General features: G+C 39.4%; 2 protein-coding genes across 2 annotated transcripts; one reads left to right on the top strand and one right to left on the bottom strand.

The window, feature by feature from the left end:
- The first annotated feature begins 2,089 nt into the window (after positions 1–2,089).
- LOC122640666 (glutamate receptor 3.4) lies at positions 2,090–7,434 on the top strand. The gene is made up of 6 exons (XM_043833894.1): positions 2,090–2,593; positions 3,108–4,453; positions 4,647–4,924; positions 5,401–5,432; positions 5,569–5,978; positions 6,769–7,434. The coding sequence occupies exons 1-6, from the start codon at positions 2,272–2,274 to the stop codon at positions 7,231–7,233; spliced, it is 2,853 nt and encodes a 950-aa protein (XP_043689829.1). The 5' UTR covers positions 2,090–2,271; the 3' UTR covers positions 7,234–7,434.
- A 4,176-nt stretch (positions 7,435–11,610) lies between these two features.
- LOC122639436 (cytochrome P450 77A1) lies at positions 11,611–13,724 on the bottom strand. The gene is made up of 2 exons (XM_043832300.1): positions 12,163–13,724; positions 11,611–11,640 (listed from the first exon to the last, which is right to left on the bottom strand). Exon 1 carries the CDS (start codon positions 13,702–13,704, stop codon positions 12,163–12,165), a length of 1,542 nt encoding a protein of 513 aa, XP_043688235.1. The 5' UTR covers positions 13,705–13,724; the 3' UTR covers positions 11,611–11,640.
- Between the last annotated feature and the right edge of the window lie 881 nt (positions 13,725–14,605).

Raw genomic sequence — 14,605 nt, forward strand, 5'->3', positions numbered from 1 at the left:
AATGTCACGCCTTCTGTTTATACGAGTGAACCCTTCATTTGAGTGAACAAAATCTTTCAGAGAAATTTGTGTACAGATAGTCTCTCGGAAGGATCTAGATCGTCTCCAGCGCACTTGTGCGCCGGACGGTGTCCAACGCACATCGTGTGGTTGGGGGGCTTCAATCCACACCATCGCACACATCCCGGTGCAATGGTGTGTGGATCGAGGCCTCTCCAGCTAGACGATGTGCGCTGGACATCGTCCTACGCGGGAGAGGATCTCAATCCCTCTCAAAAGCTCTCTTCGCTTTAGTACCGGAAGATGCTAATGAGAAGAACTTTGTTAAATTGTGTTTTCTATTTGTTTTTTTTTTATTAATATAATATCTTCATATTCCTTCTACCAAAAACTAAAAAATGTTTCTATTTGTTTTTTTTTTTATCTATTTCTTATCAACCAAACACATTCTTTTTTTTTTTTTTTTTGGTCAACCAAAACACACTTAAAAGTAACAAGTATGGGGTTCCATGTAGGGATGTAAACAGATCGGATTCGGCTCGGGTAGTACTATATCTGCATCCGTATCCGTATTTGATTAGCTTTCAAACGGATTCGGATAGTGTTAAGCGGATACGAACACGGATGCGAATCAAATATTTTATCCGTTTACGTGTAAATATAGCTTTTCAGGTATTCGCATCCGTATAACTTTCAGATGGATTCGAATATTGCTAAACGGACGAATTCAAAAATGAATTTCAACTATTCATTTACACCCATACTTCTCTATGGTTATCGTTGAGGTGTGGAATCCCCAATGATTCTTCTGTTCACTGCAACGTCGTCTTCGTCAAGTCTTCTGTCCCTTACCTTGACCCCGTCACTTTCTACTCAATGGGCATTAATATCTTGTCACTTACTTTGACCCCTCCTCTGTATCTGAATTCTGATCCACATGTTTCACGTTTACTATTAAACATTTAGGCAGCTATGGAGTCTTGTAGACTTTTACCAAATAAAAAACAAAAGGGAGTCTTGAAGGTTTTAGACTGCTAACTACTTCTCTTTTTTAGTTTTCACCATTCAGTCATTATCCAAGGAAGTACGAACCAATCACAACTGCCATTGAGTAGATAATGGCATACTTTCATGCCCACCATCTCTATTTTTCTAATTGTTTTGAGTTTTGAAAGCATTTTTGATAACGGTAAATCTATAAAACCATTAAAATATCTCTTTCTCAAGTGTTTCTTTATTGGATACTGTTTAATAATAATTATTGTAGAACTGTTGTTATAGTTACGCTTGTTTGGAACTTCAAAAGCAGAAATGATTCTTTTCTCATTCGACAAGACTCTATGAGATTTTGTTATTTCCATTTCCTTTCTGGGTTTCCATCTGAGATTCGAACACGAGATTCAACCTCGTCTACTCGATTGGCATGATATCAACTTCCCAGGAATGGATGCTCTCCGTTATTCTTGATACAGATCAAAATATCACTGCTCCTTCTCCTCCTACCTTTTACAGGCTTCGAAATAATATATTTCCGCCGACGGGTTCTTCCTATTCCTATTTCCTTCCTGGGTTTTTGTGTTTTGTATCTTAGAAGATTGAAGAACCACTTTGCTTGCTTTAGCATTTCTAATCTTCAACTGTTCAAAGTATTCCCAGATTTATACTGCCGGGTAAGTCTTTTTAGGTCTTAGTGCCAACTCCGTTGGAACCCATGGCTATTACTTCTTTGGGTTCCTTTAACCTTTCCAAAAATACAACTATGCATGTGGATTCTTCTTCTTCCCTACACTCCAACACAGTTGCTGCATGTGGGCTTTGAAAGTTATATTTTGTTTCAGAAAACTAATTTTGGACTGATTTAATGCAAATAATAGTACAGGGTATCAGGAACCAAGAGAATTTTTGAAGTCAAAACCTTTTATTTAATCATTGATGTGCGTTTGGTCTTCCATGCTGAGTTTTGGGTGCTTTCTCATGCTTCTCCATACTTGTTTCTGAAGTGGGTAAACAGAAAACCAATACCCATTTTGGTATGTTTTTCTTCAAACTACCAAATCTTCTAAGTTCTAACCCAGTTTCCCCTGGTTGATTGCTCCTTTTTTCGGCTTCTTATGTGGGTAGTGAAAATTTTCTAAGCCTATTGTTGTTCCTTTTCTAATTGGTATCTGCAAATTTTTTGCTTGGTTTCAGGACTCTGCCTATGGTGCAGTAGATATGTTACAGTAGAAGCAATGCTGGCTTAATCAAAGGCATCAACTGCAGATAAAAATAATGTTCCTGTCGTGGACCTCCATCAGATTTAGTAGCTCTGGTTATCTCTCAGTCATGAGATTGTTTCAGTTGTTGCTTTTCTGTTTGTTGATGACCATGGAAGTTCAGGGCGGTATTCGAAAATTAGGATCTTCTTCACTGCCACGCATTGTGAATGTGGGAGCTTTATTCACTTTCAATTCAACCATTGGAAAGGTGGCAATGCCAGCAATTGCAGCTGCTGTTGATGATGTTAATTCCGATTCAAGCATTCTTCCAGGGACAACATTGAATGTTGTCATCCAGGACACAAATTGCAGTGGATTTCTTGGAACCATAGGAGGTACACTCTGAAGCCCACAACTCAGTTAATTTAATAGCCCTACTATGCAAAACTCACTGGGTTTCCAGTCTCTGATTCAATGTTCTCTTATTGTTCAGTAATGACCTTGGTTCTGAAGAGCTTGTTTAGGACAACATGAATCTTTTTAGGCATACTTTTGTTGGTTTGGATGCTAAACAGTTCACAGTCTTGAGTTTATGTGTTCAATCCCAGAATACCACCTAAAAATGGAAGAGAAAGAATCTCTATTTTGTTTAATTAAAATCATGCAGGGAGATCCAAGCCAAAACTCCGCACAGACAGGATATTTAGGCAATGATGATTTATTAGTGGCCGATGAGAGTGACTGGATCGGCCTGCTTGTGAAAAAGAAAAGAGGGCTTGAATAGAAAGGAAAATTAAACAAGACAAATATAAAGAAACTACTGTGTTAAAGCTCTTAATTAACAACATTTAGCATGACATCTCTCTCTCAAATGAAGCCAAAATTTGAGAAAATCCTTCTTTTCTGCAGCTTTTCAGATGATGGAGAAAGATGTGGTTGCAGTAATTGGTCCCCAATCCTCAGGAATAGCTCATATCATCTCTAATGTTGTTAATGAACTCCATGTTCCACTTCTTTCGTTTGCAGCCACAGATCCCACTCTTGCTGCACTACAGTACCCGTACTTCCTCCGTACTACACAGAGTGACTATTTCCAGATGTATGCAATAGCAGATATAGTTGAATATTATGGATGGAGAGAGGTGATTGCCATATTTGTGGATGATGATTATGGGAGAAGTGGGATATCTGTGCTGGGTGATGCTTTAGCGAAAAAACGTTCGAAGATATCCTACAAAGCTGCCTTTCCTCCAGGGGCCTCCAGAAGTGCAATCCATGATCTATTAGTTGGGGTAAATCTGATGGAGTCTCGGGTTTACGTTGTACATGTAAATCCAGAAACTGGTCTAGAAATTTTCTCTGTCGCAAAGTCTCTTGAGATGATGAAAAGCGGCTATGTATGGATTGCAACAGATTGGCTTCCTTCTGTTTTGGATTCATCAGAACCAGTTGACCTTGGCACAATGGATCTCTTGCAAGGGGTTGTTGCCCTCCGTCATCATACACCAGATTCTGATCTCAAAAAGAATTTTATATCTCGGTGGAGTAATTTACAACACAAAGGGAATGCCACCTCCAGCTTGAATTCCTATGGATTCTATGCTTACGACACCGTTTGGTTACTTGCTCATGCTCTTGATGAGTTCTTCAATGAGGGAGGGAATATTTCTTTCTCAAATGATCCAAGCTTGCATGATGCAAATGGAAGCTCTATACATTTAATGTCACTCCGTTTCTTTGAAGGAGGTCAGCAGTTGCTTCAGAAGCTGACTATGATGAACTTTACAGGTTTAACTGGCCAAGTTCAATTTGATTCAGACAAGAATTTAATCCATCCAGCATATGATATCATTAACATTGGTGGGACTGGGTCTCGCCGGGTTGGATATTGGTCAAATTATTCACATCTTTCAGTTGTTGCTCCAGAGATCTTATATAACAAGCCCTCAAACACTTCTACCGGTAGCCAAAAGCTTTACAGTGTAATATGGCCTGAAGAAACTACGAAAACACCGCGTGGTTGGGTGTTTCCCTACAATGGGAAACCTTTGAGGATTGGGGTTCCTAATCGAGTAACTTATAAGCAATTTGTGGCAAAGGATAATGACCCCAATGCGGTGAGGGGTTTCTGCATTGATGTCTTTGAAGCCGCTGTGGGCTTGTTGCAGTATCCTGTTCCACGCACATACATATTATATGGGAGTGGTACTAGGACACCTAATTACAACGAGCTTGTGACTATGGTCTCCGAAAATGTAAGTCCTCTGCTTTTGAATTACTTATGTTAACTTAGCTATGATGAATATATAAATGCAAATAGAAGCTATGCCCTCAAATGCACATAGAACTGAATATATCTGCAGTGAATTGCTTTTGTTTTGTTCCCATCTTTAGTTTTGGAGGTTGAATTCTTCTAAGGAACATAAATTTATCATTTCTTATTTGCAGAAATTTGATGCAGCTGTTGGAGATATAACCATTGTTACAAATAGGACAAGAATTGTGGATTTCACCCAGCCTTACATTGAGTCTGGCCTTACTGTGGTTGTTCCTGTTAAAGAGTCGAAATCCAGTGCTTGGGCTTTCCTAAAGCCATTTACAGTTGAAATGTGGTGCGTCACTGCTGCTTTCTTTTTGTTCGTGGGAGCTGTTGTTTGGATTCTTGAACATCGGAGTAATACTGAATTCCGTGGTCCACCAAGGCAGCAGCTTGTAACAGTATTTTGGTTAGTATTATTGCAACTCTCTTGGAAAGCTCTTTTTGTTTGAACAGGGTCTTTACATGTCTCTTGAGCCAAAGATGTGGTGAAGCATGTAATACTGTCATTTTTTGTCTAATCAGGGATTCTAATGTGTCCCACTAGTATGCTCAGTGGATATCAACTATGGAACAACTAGACAATACTTGTTTTGCCATAAACTTTGATGGCTAATTCAATACCCTTACCACTATATGCAAGGAGTTGGGGAAATTTTGTTGCTTCATTCTCTTGCTCTCCATCTCTGGTGCTGGTGTTTGCCTTTGTTGTTTTCTTTCTCATTAAAGGGTACTTCGATCTTTCTGTTTGTTTCATGGCTACTATTATTCCTTTGAAATGCTTTCTGTTTGCACCTTCTGGGTTCTTTCCTCAATCTACATTCTTGGTTGTGATAAAGTTTGTCATCTTAATGTAAATTTCATCCTTGATTATTCATGTTGCAGGTTCAGTTTCTCTACAATGTTTTTTTCCCACAGTAAGTACATCTGGTCTCCTATCATATTTCTCCGTCCCCCTAGTTCATGACATCATCTTTCTGTTGGCTTATTTAGATTTTGTTTGGTCCAGAACTCAAGTTGATAACGTCCTTTGGTTGCTTGGATCCAATGCAGGGGAGAACACTGTCAGCACCCTTGGACGTTTTGTTGTGCTCATATGGCTCTTTGTAGTACTTATTATCAACTCAAGCTACACAGCTAGCTTGACATCCATCCTCACAGTTCAGCAGTTGTCATCACGGATCGAAGGGATAGACAGCTTAATCTCTAGCTCTGACCCTATAGGTATTCAGGATGGGTCGTTTGCTAGGAACTATTTGATTGAAGAGCTTAACATTGCGGAATCCAGGATCATGACCCTGAAAACTGAGGAAGATTATCTAGATGCTCTTCAGCGTGGACCCAAAAATGGTGGGGTTGCTGCTATTGTTGATGAACTTCCTTATGTTGAGGTCTTCCTATCTGACAACAACTGCAAATTCCAGAGTGTGGGACAAGAGTTTACAAAAAGTGGGTGGGGTTTTGTAAGTGTCTAGTTTCCTTCTCTACTGCTTGAATAAGCTGAATTTGGTAGAGTAAGTAGTTAGATTTTCAATTCAATTCTTCTGTTTTAGATTCTTCTACACAAGTTTTTTTCTAGGCTGATTGAATTCCAAATTGTACTCCCCCCCCCCCCCCCACCCCACCATAATTAGGGTAAGTGTTTATTGAAGATTCAGGATAAAGACTGAACAAAGAGAACAGAGAGAATCAGTCACAAGCTAAATGGAAGAAGCATCATTAAGTGTTGTCAAAATAGCTTCTCAAAATCCTTAGTTTCAGACGAAGAGAAAGATAGTGATCCATTGAAGTAACTAAGCATAATAGTGGCTCATTGAAGCAATTGAGCATCAGTTGAAGGATTTCCTCACCTATCTTTGAGAATCTTAACTTCAAACTTCCTTCCTCTCCTTGTCTATAAATCTCTTTCTGTTCACTTCCAATGCATCAGTTGAAGGATTTCCTCTACTATATCAGGGTAGCCCCCTCCCTACATTTTCTTTAGATGTTCAGAAGAGGATAGTTTCATCACATTACAATAGTTTCAATTTCTCACTAAATATTGTTAGATTTCTTGGATTTTAACTCATAATATTATGCATTATCCTACTTTCATTGCAACCCTTCCAATTGATATTTTGCTAAACTTTGGGGAAGATGTTCTATTAAAAAAACTTGGAAGAAGAAAATGAGAAGTTCAGTATTTGTCCTGGAAAATTTCATACTAGAAGTGAAAAAATCTGACATATTTCTCAATTTTGCTTTATCCTACAGGCATTTCCAAGGGACTCTCCTCTTGCAATTGACATGTCAACAGCAATCCTTAAACTCTCAGAGAATGGTGATCTCCAAAGGATGCATGATAAATGGTTGTCACTTAATGTCTGCTCCGAACAAACCAACCCAGCAGATTCAAGCCGGCTATCTCTCAAAAGTTTCTGGGGCCTCTTCCTCATCTCTGGCATTGCTTGCTTCATTGCTCTTTTTGTGTTTTTTTTACGTGTCTTTTGTCAGTATCGTAAGTATGGACCAGATGATGAGGGGGAGGAGGATGCTGACGTACTTGAACAGGAAAGATCAACAAGCTCTCAGCGACCCAATCGTTCGACAAGCTTCAAGAGCTGGATTGAGTTTGTTGATAAGAAAGAAGAGGAAATCCGGAGGAAGAAGAAAGCAAGTTCAAGTAAACAAAAGCAATCTAGTAGGAACTCAGATGGACAGTCCAGTTCACCTTCTTGAGCAATATGTTCTTCATATACTATACCAACACATCCTTTGTTTCATAATAGTAACAAGTAGGTAGGGGTGGATCAAATGTACAAGTTACCCATATATATAGTTCAGAGAAGGAGAAGGAAGTGAGGAAAAATATTCTCACCTTACATGTATTCTGTATTTGTATTATAGAAAAGTATACTTCAATTTTTTATTTACCCTATAGTTGATATCTTTTCTTTTTGAAGAAATAGAGTTTTGCAAGAAGTAGATGCTTCTTTGCTTTGAATTAAATTTTCCTTCATCAATTCTTCATCAATGGTGATGTTAAGCTATAATTGGATTCTGGGCTCATCACTAACTCGTATCCTCTATTTTTCATTGTCCGAAATACCCTTTTCCAGTCCAATTAGAGGATCAAATTAGGTGGATGAAGAGAGAATCTCTTCACTGTAGGTGGAGAGAAACTGGATCAGCTTTGCTTTAGGTTCTCAATAGCTGAATGAGTCCTTTGTGTTTTGTATGAGTTTTAGGGGAAGGTTCTTGAGACTAACAAGTTCTATTGGGTAATGGGTTTGGCAATTCCTGACCCAGCCCGGCCTGTCGAGTTGTCTGGGCCGATCTGGGCTGAACTCAACCTGATCCAAAAGGTCTTCATGGCTGGCTGAGCCCACCAGATATATGTCCCAATTTATAGGTTGGGTTGGGCTGGGACTGTATCTTCAGCCAGTACGGCTTGCATTTAACCTGCAGCTTATACATTTTTCATGCAATGCAAGCTACGTTTTGGTTCCGTTTGGTTGCAAGGAAGAAAGGGAAGTAAAGGAAAATATTTCTGTTTGGTTGCAAGGAAGAAAGGGAAGTGAAGGGAAATATTTCCGTTTCGTTGCAAGGAAAGTGAAATGAAGGGAAATATTTCCATTTGGTTGCAAGGGAAGTGGGGAAAAGGAAGTGAAGGGAAATATTTTTGTTTGGTTGCAAGGTAAGTAGGGAAAACGAAGTGAAGGGAAATATCTGCATTTCCTATAAAATGTATTTCACTTTCCAAGAAAACATTTGCATTTCTCTTGCTTCCAAACACTAAAAAATTGTTTGTGAAATATATTTAATTTCTAAGAAAATATTTGCATTTCTCTTGCAACCAAACGTAGCCATAATGTTGATCCTTCCCCAGCTCGCCTCCCCTTTTTCCTTGGATGCGTGAACAAGAAATTGGGCTTGGAGGCTTTGTCCCCATTAGTGGGCTGGGCGCCTGGGCTTGGGTTTGGTGTTTGATAAATTTTGAATCAAATTGAGCCTGAGTCTAGCAAATAGCAATGTTCCGGCTCATTCTAGTAAAAAGTGTGAACATTTTTGACCATTCTACCCTCTCTATTTTATTTCCACTTTTACCTTTCTCTATTTTAATTCCAGTCCTATTCCTCATGCTACTCTATCTAATTATAGGCATTAACATAGACCAACAATATCTAATATGTATACCATTACAAAGGTAAAAGCTGGTTGTCACCTACGTAAGTTTCAAGATTATTGTAACATAGTTTCAATTGTCTATGATTTGTATTTCAATTTCAGATTTATTTCATGAAATAGTCAACGAATAGATTTTTAGTCAAAAAATTGAAATTGTTTTGATTGTATCAATGTGAAATATTTTAAAAATAAAAAAAATCCATCTGATAGTTCAATTTTTGAAAATAGATTCTTTATATTTCTTTGGAAAAGGTGGTGGTGGTGGCAGTGGCGAGTTGGGGGTGATGAGACCATTAGGAGAAAAAAAAAAGTGGTGTTTAATTTTTTAAGATGAAATTTCTACTTTATGGGTTTGCCCATCAAATTAACCATGTGCTCATTAAAGAACAAGAGTGAAATCAAATGAAATAAAATTCTGAAACAGCTTCTCAGTTATTTCTTTCTATTCTACTTGATTTATATTTTACTGAAATAAAATGTAAAAATCAAAGCAAACAATTTCCGAAATAGAAATCACCCCTTGAAATTGAAATAAAATTCATATCAAATCAGGTATATTACCAAATCAGACCTAATATACCAATAATAACAAAGACATGATTATTTAGAGAAAAATTCAAAAAGTAATTTTTTTTTTTGGTAGAACAAAAAGTAATTTCGAAAGAAAGTAGATGGGCCATACTTAAAAAATAAAAAAAATTGTCATGCTGATATAAATGAAATTAATTTCCCATTAAAATCCATTAATGAGATTTCAGGTGACATAAATCGTCACACAAATCAATACACTATTTATTACAAGGTAACCCTCTCTCCCTCATTCTAATCTTCCTCCATCCCTTACAAGGTAAGGCTCTGTCCCCCATCCCATCTTCCTCCATCCCCCATTCTCCCTCTTTCGGCCCAGGGGTAGCCGTGGAGAGCATGGTTTTAATTTTCCTATCTGAAATTTAATTATTTGAAGGCTTGTCTGACTTATATTGCTATGCAAGTGGGCAAACTATAATTTTCATTCAGTCCCATTTTTCATCCGGTTCGAGAGATGGTTTTCAAGAGACCTTGAATAATTATCACCTTCAATTCATGGGCATCTCCAATTTTTTTAATTCCTCTAATAGGGGGAAGTGGACCCCACCTTAGGCAGTGTTTTTGGGCAAGGAGTAAGGTGGTCAATTCCGCCCCCATGTGATGAATTGGAGGGGGCAGCAAATTGGAGGGGATAACAATTCAGAGACCCTTCCCTTAATGCACAAATTTACATTTATAATGGTAACATTAATTACCATTACATCAATATATCAAGCTAAAGTTGGATAATTTTGTAACCATTTAATACTCTAATAAACAAATAAATTAAGGGAAAAACAACACTGCCTGGTTGTGTGGCCCAACACCCAAACACAAGAGGCACAAAATTACCAACCTACCTCTTGTGAAATAAAAAAATTCCATCCATGTAGATGCTCTCTACATACGGGTGTCAATTTTGGACCAGAACCAAGAACCAAGAACCAACCCACCCAATATAGCTTATTGGTCCTGTTCTAGATCTACCAATTAGCAACCGTTGGAATCAGAACAAATTCACATCCTAATCCTTTATATTATATAATTCTTAAGACTCAAGGTCATGAAAGCTGAGGTCAAAACCCTTTATTTTTTTTTAGTCTTTTAATCTTGTCTGGTACCACTTGTCTCATATACTATTTTACAAAGATTTGACTGTAAATTTAAAGGTACATTTGGAAATGCTAACTTAAGGATATATCTTAAAATAATCCTAACTTATAAGGGTGGTGGTGTTTTGCCTACTTATCAACAAGTGGTAATATAGACTAGTTATATGATTTGAGAAAAAAAAATTAAGCATATCTCATGTGATTGAAATTAGTGTTTTATTATAATATTATTAAATATATGTAACATATATTAGGGGATTTTTATTTTTATTTTTTAATTTTGGACTTCTTGGAAATGTTTAGGAATCCGAACCGATCCACCAATTGCTTAATGGTCCTAGATCTTAAGTTTGGAACCGATTAACTTATCGGTCCGGTTCTAATCTTGACCCCTTAGTGTTGGAACCGTTAAGAAAGCAGACAAATAACCCAGAACCGGACCAATTGACACCCCTATCTTTGCATGGCTAGTCAACTCGAAATTAAAGAGTCTTTGTCGTCCAGGCCAAATGGAGTAAATTACCACCGGAACCTCTTTAATGGCATTTAACTCAACTGTGGATACTTGAGAGAGGTAGGTGAATTGAAGGTCCATTTGAATGGGACTCTTCACCGTCAATCAGGTGATTCAACTCTCACTCTCTCTCTTTCTCTCTAAATGTCCAATACTCCTATCTCAATCTCAATTTGTTGACTCTTGTTCTTCAGCTAAGGAACATCTTTATTTATGAGATACATCTAAATTCCAAACCAACCAAATCCTTCAGGTCTCATCCAAGAAAAAATAACCAAACATATATATGGGTACGAGATTGCTGCTTGGGCCTATAGTGCCTGCACATACAAGGATAGTCTCGATTGAAATTTCTGTTTTTTATAAGATATTTTCGAACACTTCTATGTCTGGACGTAGGAGCCACGTGGATTAGCGTTGTTTTCCCAATATATATTACCATACATGAATAATAAGATGTGGAAAATAAATGATAAACCCAAAATCCAATCACAATTCATAGGTCACATCACCATTACTGAAGCCTGAAGAAAACGGTTGAAGAAAACTTTAGAACTTCTATAACAAACTAAAACAAAAATTCCAATACAGAAACGTTTCTAGTTAAACCTAGAAGAACCCCACAACAGTGGTGCCCAGGTTCATGTACTTAATCTAGATCTTGTCTTCTTAATAAACAACTTCAAAATGAATGATATAACTAACAATCTTTTCCTATAATCTATCAATAATTGCAGAGAGAGAGAGAGAGAGAGAGAGGATTCAGCTAGGGTTCACTTAGTTCCTTAAGAGGATTGAAGGAGAGAGAAGATTCAGCTAGGGTTCACTTAGGGAAGATGACAACCTTAAGAGGGTTGAAGGAGAGAGAAGATTCAGCCCTAAGAGACAGAGAGAAAATCTTCAGCTAGGGTTCACTTAGGGAAAGATGACAGTCCTAAGAGGGTTTGGAGAGAGAGAGAGGATTCAGTTAGGGTTCACATAGAAAGGATGGTAGCCCTAAGAGGGTAGAGGGTAGAGAGAGAGAGACAGAGAACGAGAGAGAGAGAGACCACTTAGGAAGGTGACAGCCTTAAGAGGGTTCTTCAAGAAAGAGAGAGGGGGTTTTCATCGAAAAATTATCTCCTGTGATTCCCTGTCCGGTTCAATTCCTTAGAGCCTGTAATAAGAGGGGGGAGGACTCCACTCGGGCAGAATGTTCAGGCAAGGATGAAATAGTCATTGCACCCCCTTGTTAAAGGCACTAGGGGAATTAGACCGAGCAGAGAATTACAGGGTATAAAGATCCTCTCACCTAGGGAAGATGACAGCCCTAAGAGGGTTTTTCATAACCACAGTGAAGGCAAAGGTCTCAGTAGGGTCAGGTGGAGCACCAGGGTATGGAACCCACTTGAATGCCCGAACCATCCTAGCAAGCAACAAGTATACATGCAAAGTCCCAAGCGTCCAAGCCGGACAAATCCTCCTCCCCACCCCAAACGGCATCATCCTTACTTCCCTAGACCCAGTCACGTCCACATCCACACCATCCCCACCTTCCAAAAACCTCTCCGGTCTAAACTCCCCTGGATCCTTCCACACATTCGGATCCTCCGTCACCCATGCCGTATAAAACTCCACACTAGCATCCGCCGGCACCGTATACCCTCCCAACTCCGTCTCTTTCGTCGCCGCATGTGACAATACAAAATGGCTAGGCGGGTGTCTCCTGAACGTCTCTTTCACCAAAGCCTCTAGATACGGCATCTTCTCCACGTCATTTTCAGTCAAAACCCCTTCTTTCCCTACACGGTCCATGATCTCCTGGTACAGCTTTTCTTGTATTTCTTGGTCCATCACCAAGTGTAGTAAAGCCCACTCCACCGTCGTAGCACTTGTGTCCGTCCCAGCGTTCATCACCTCTGAGCAAAGCGTCACCAGCTCTTCCTCCCGGAGTTTACCTCTCCCCGCCGGTTCTAACTTTAACAACGAATCAATATAAGCTGTCCCGATCGGACTCACCATCTTGATATCACCCAAGTGCGACCCGTATTCCGACCCGCCACCGCTCTCCACGAAGGCTCTTCGGCTCCTTACAAGAGGAACCAAACACTCCATCTGCTTCCTCCTCAGCTCCTTCGCCTCCTTAAGCTGCTGCCGGAAAAGCGGCAAAAACACCGGCATAAAATCCGGCAATTTCGGCGTAGTCATCAACATCACGTCCTTTAAAACGGTTTCAATCTCCTTAACTCGTGACTCGGAAATCTTAGCTCCGAAACAGATACAAATAAGAATGCTACAAATGGTGAATCTACAGTTACTCATCACCTCCACAGAACCCAACTCCGCCGCCTCTTTACGAAGCCTATCCAGGTGGTTATCAAAAGCCCATTGGCGTATCCAGCTACACTGGCGGATCCTAGTTGGGTTTATCAACTCGGTAACAAAGTTACGGCGGAGGGTACGCCATAATGGGCCGTACTGGGCCGAGTTGATGGTGCACTTACCGACGCTAAAGACGAGTCGGATCGGTGAGTCGGGTGGGCGACTTGCGAAGATTGGGCCTTTCTGGATGAGTGCTTCGTGGATTAGCTCTGCACTGGTGATGATGATTAAGGTTCGTTGGCCCATTTGCATTGTGAAGATTGGGCCGTACTTGGACCGGAGATCTCGAACAACGTACATGAAGGGCCGGCGTTGGAGAATGACTTGGATCAGATTTCCGACCAGTGGCCAACCCGGTGGTCCGGGTGGGAGGTTCTTTGGACCGCTGCCCGTGATGGACCAGTATTTCCACCATAGGGAGGTGACGAGAGCTGCGAGAAGGAGGAGAAGGACGTCGATGAGCTCCATTGATGGGAACTAGCAGAAACCCTAGTTTAGAGATTAGAGAAGAAGGAAGAAGAGTGGGACCTGAGGAGGAGAGGTGGTGACTTAAGATTATAAATATGAAGAGAGAGAGAGAGAGAGAGAAGGAATTAAACAGCACTGAAAATTACAGAGGTTAGAGAAGAGTGAAGAGAGTGAATGAGGGCCTCTCATCTACCCATCCACCATCCGTTCATATTGAATGCTGTTTTACTCTCACTCTCACTTTACAGAAAAGATTGGCAAGGTTCTCATTTTAGAGTTGGGTTCACTTTCACGTACGTGAGTGTACGAGAACAACTCCCAGCGGTTCAGATGGAATCCATCCATGTGGATCCTTTAATCTACCAAGTGGCATACATGTCAGAAGGGGACAGATTTTAATGACACGTACTAATTTTCCCTACTTTGCCAAGTTTCATATGTGAACCAAGGTCTAAGAAGAAAAGAGGCATTGACAAGGGGGATTTTTTTATTTTTATTTTGTAGAGGGTGAGGCGGTCATTTCAGAGGGGCTATGTCTAGACTTGCAAACCATGCCACGATATATAACAGTCTTTTTCTCAAAGTAAAGGACGTGTTCTATGTACTTCCCTCTTAACACTCTCTATTCAATATGTGGGTCCTTTTTTTCTCGTCAGTAAATATATATATTTTTTTCACCGTATTAATTTATTTATAACATATAAATTTAAAAAAAAAAAAAAAAAAGAAGAGTTGTCTCGAGTCTTGATACTTATGAAGGGTTTTTTATACGATTCAAATATTTATCACTTATCAATTAGGATGGAGTTCAAATTTTATGGATAGGTAGAACTCAAGGTTAAAAAATATAGCTATGAAAAATCCAAGAGTTAGAGAGAGCACAATAATGGTAGAGTACTAA

This window comes from Telopea speciosissima, chromosome 9, assembly GCF_018873765.1.
Source record: "Telopea speciosissima isolate NSW1024214 ecotype Mountain lineage chromosome 9, Tspe_v1, whole genome shotgun sequence".
Lineage (NCBI taxonomy): Eukaryota > Viridiplantae > Streptophyta > Magnoliopsida > Proteales > Proteaceae > Telopea > Telopea speciosissima.

Coding starts and splice junctions, on each gene's coding strand:
- LOC122639436 (XM_043832300.1), bottom strand. CDS start 13,704: ATGGAGCTCATCGACGTCCTTCTCCTCCTTCTCGCAGCTCTCGTCACC.
- LOC122640666 (XM_043833894.1), top strand. CDS start 2,272: ATGTTCCTGTCGTGGACCTCCATCAGATTTAGTAGCTCTGGTTATCTC. Junction 5,433..5,568: donor TACAATGTTTTTTTCCCACA/GTAAGTACATCT, acceptor GATCCAATGCAG/GGGAGAACACTGTCAGCACC. Junction 5,979..6,768: donor CAAAAAGTGGGTGGGGTTTT/GTAAGTGTCTAG, acceptor TTTATCCTACAG/GCATTTCCAAGGGACTCTCC.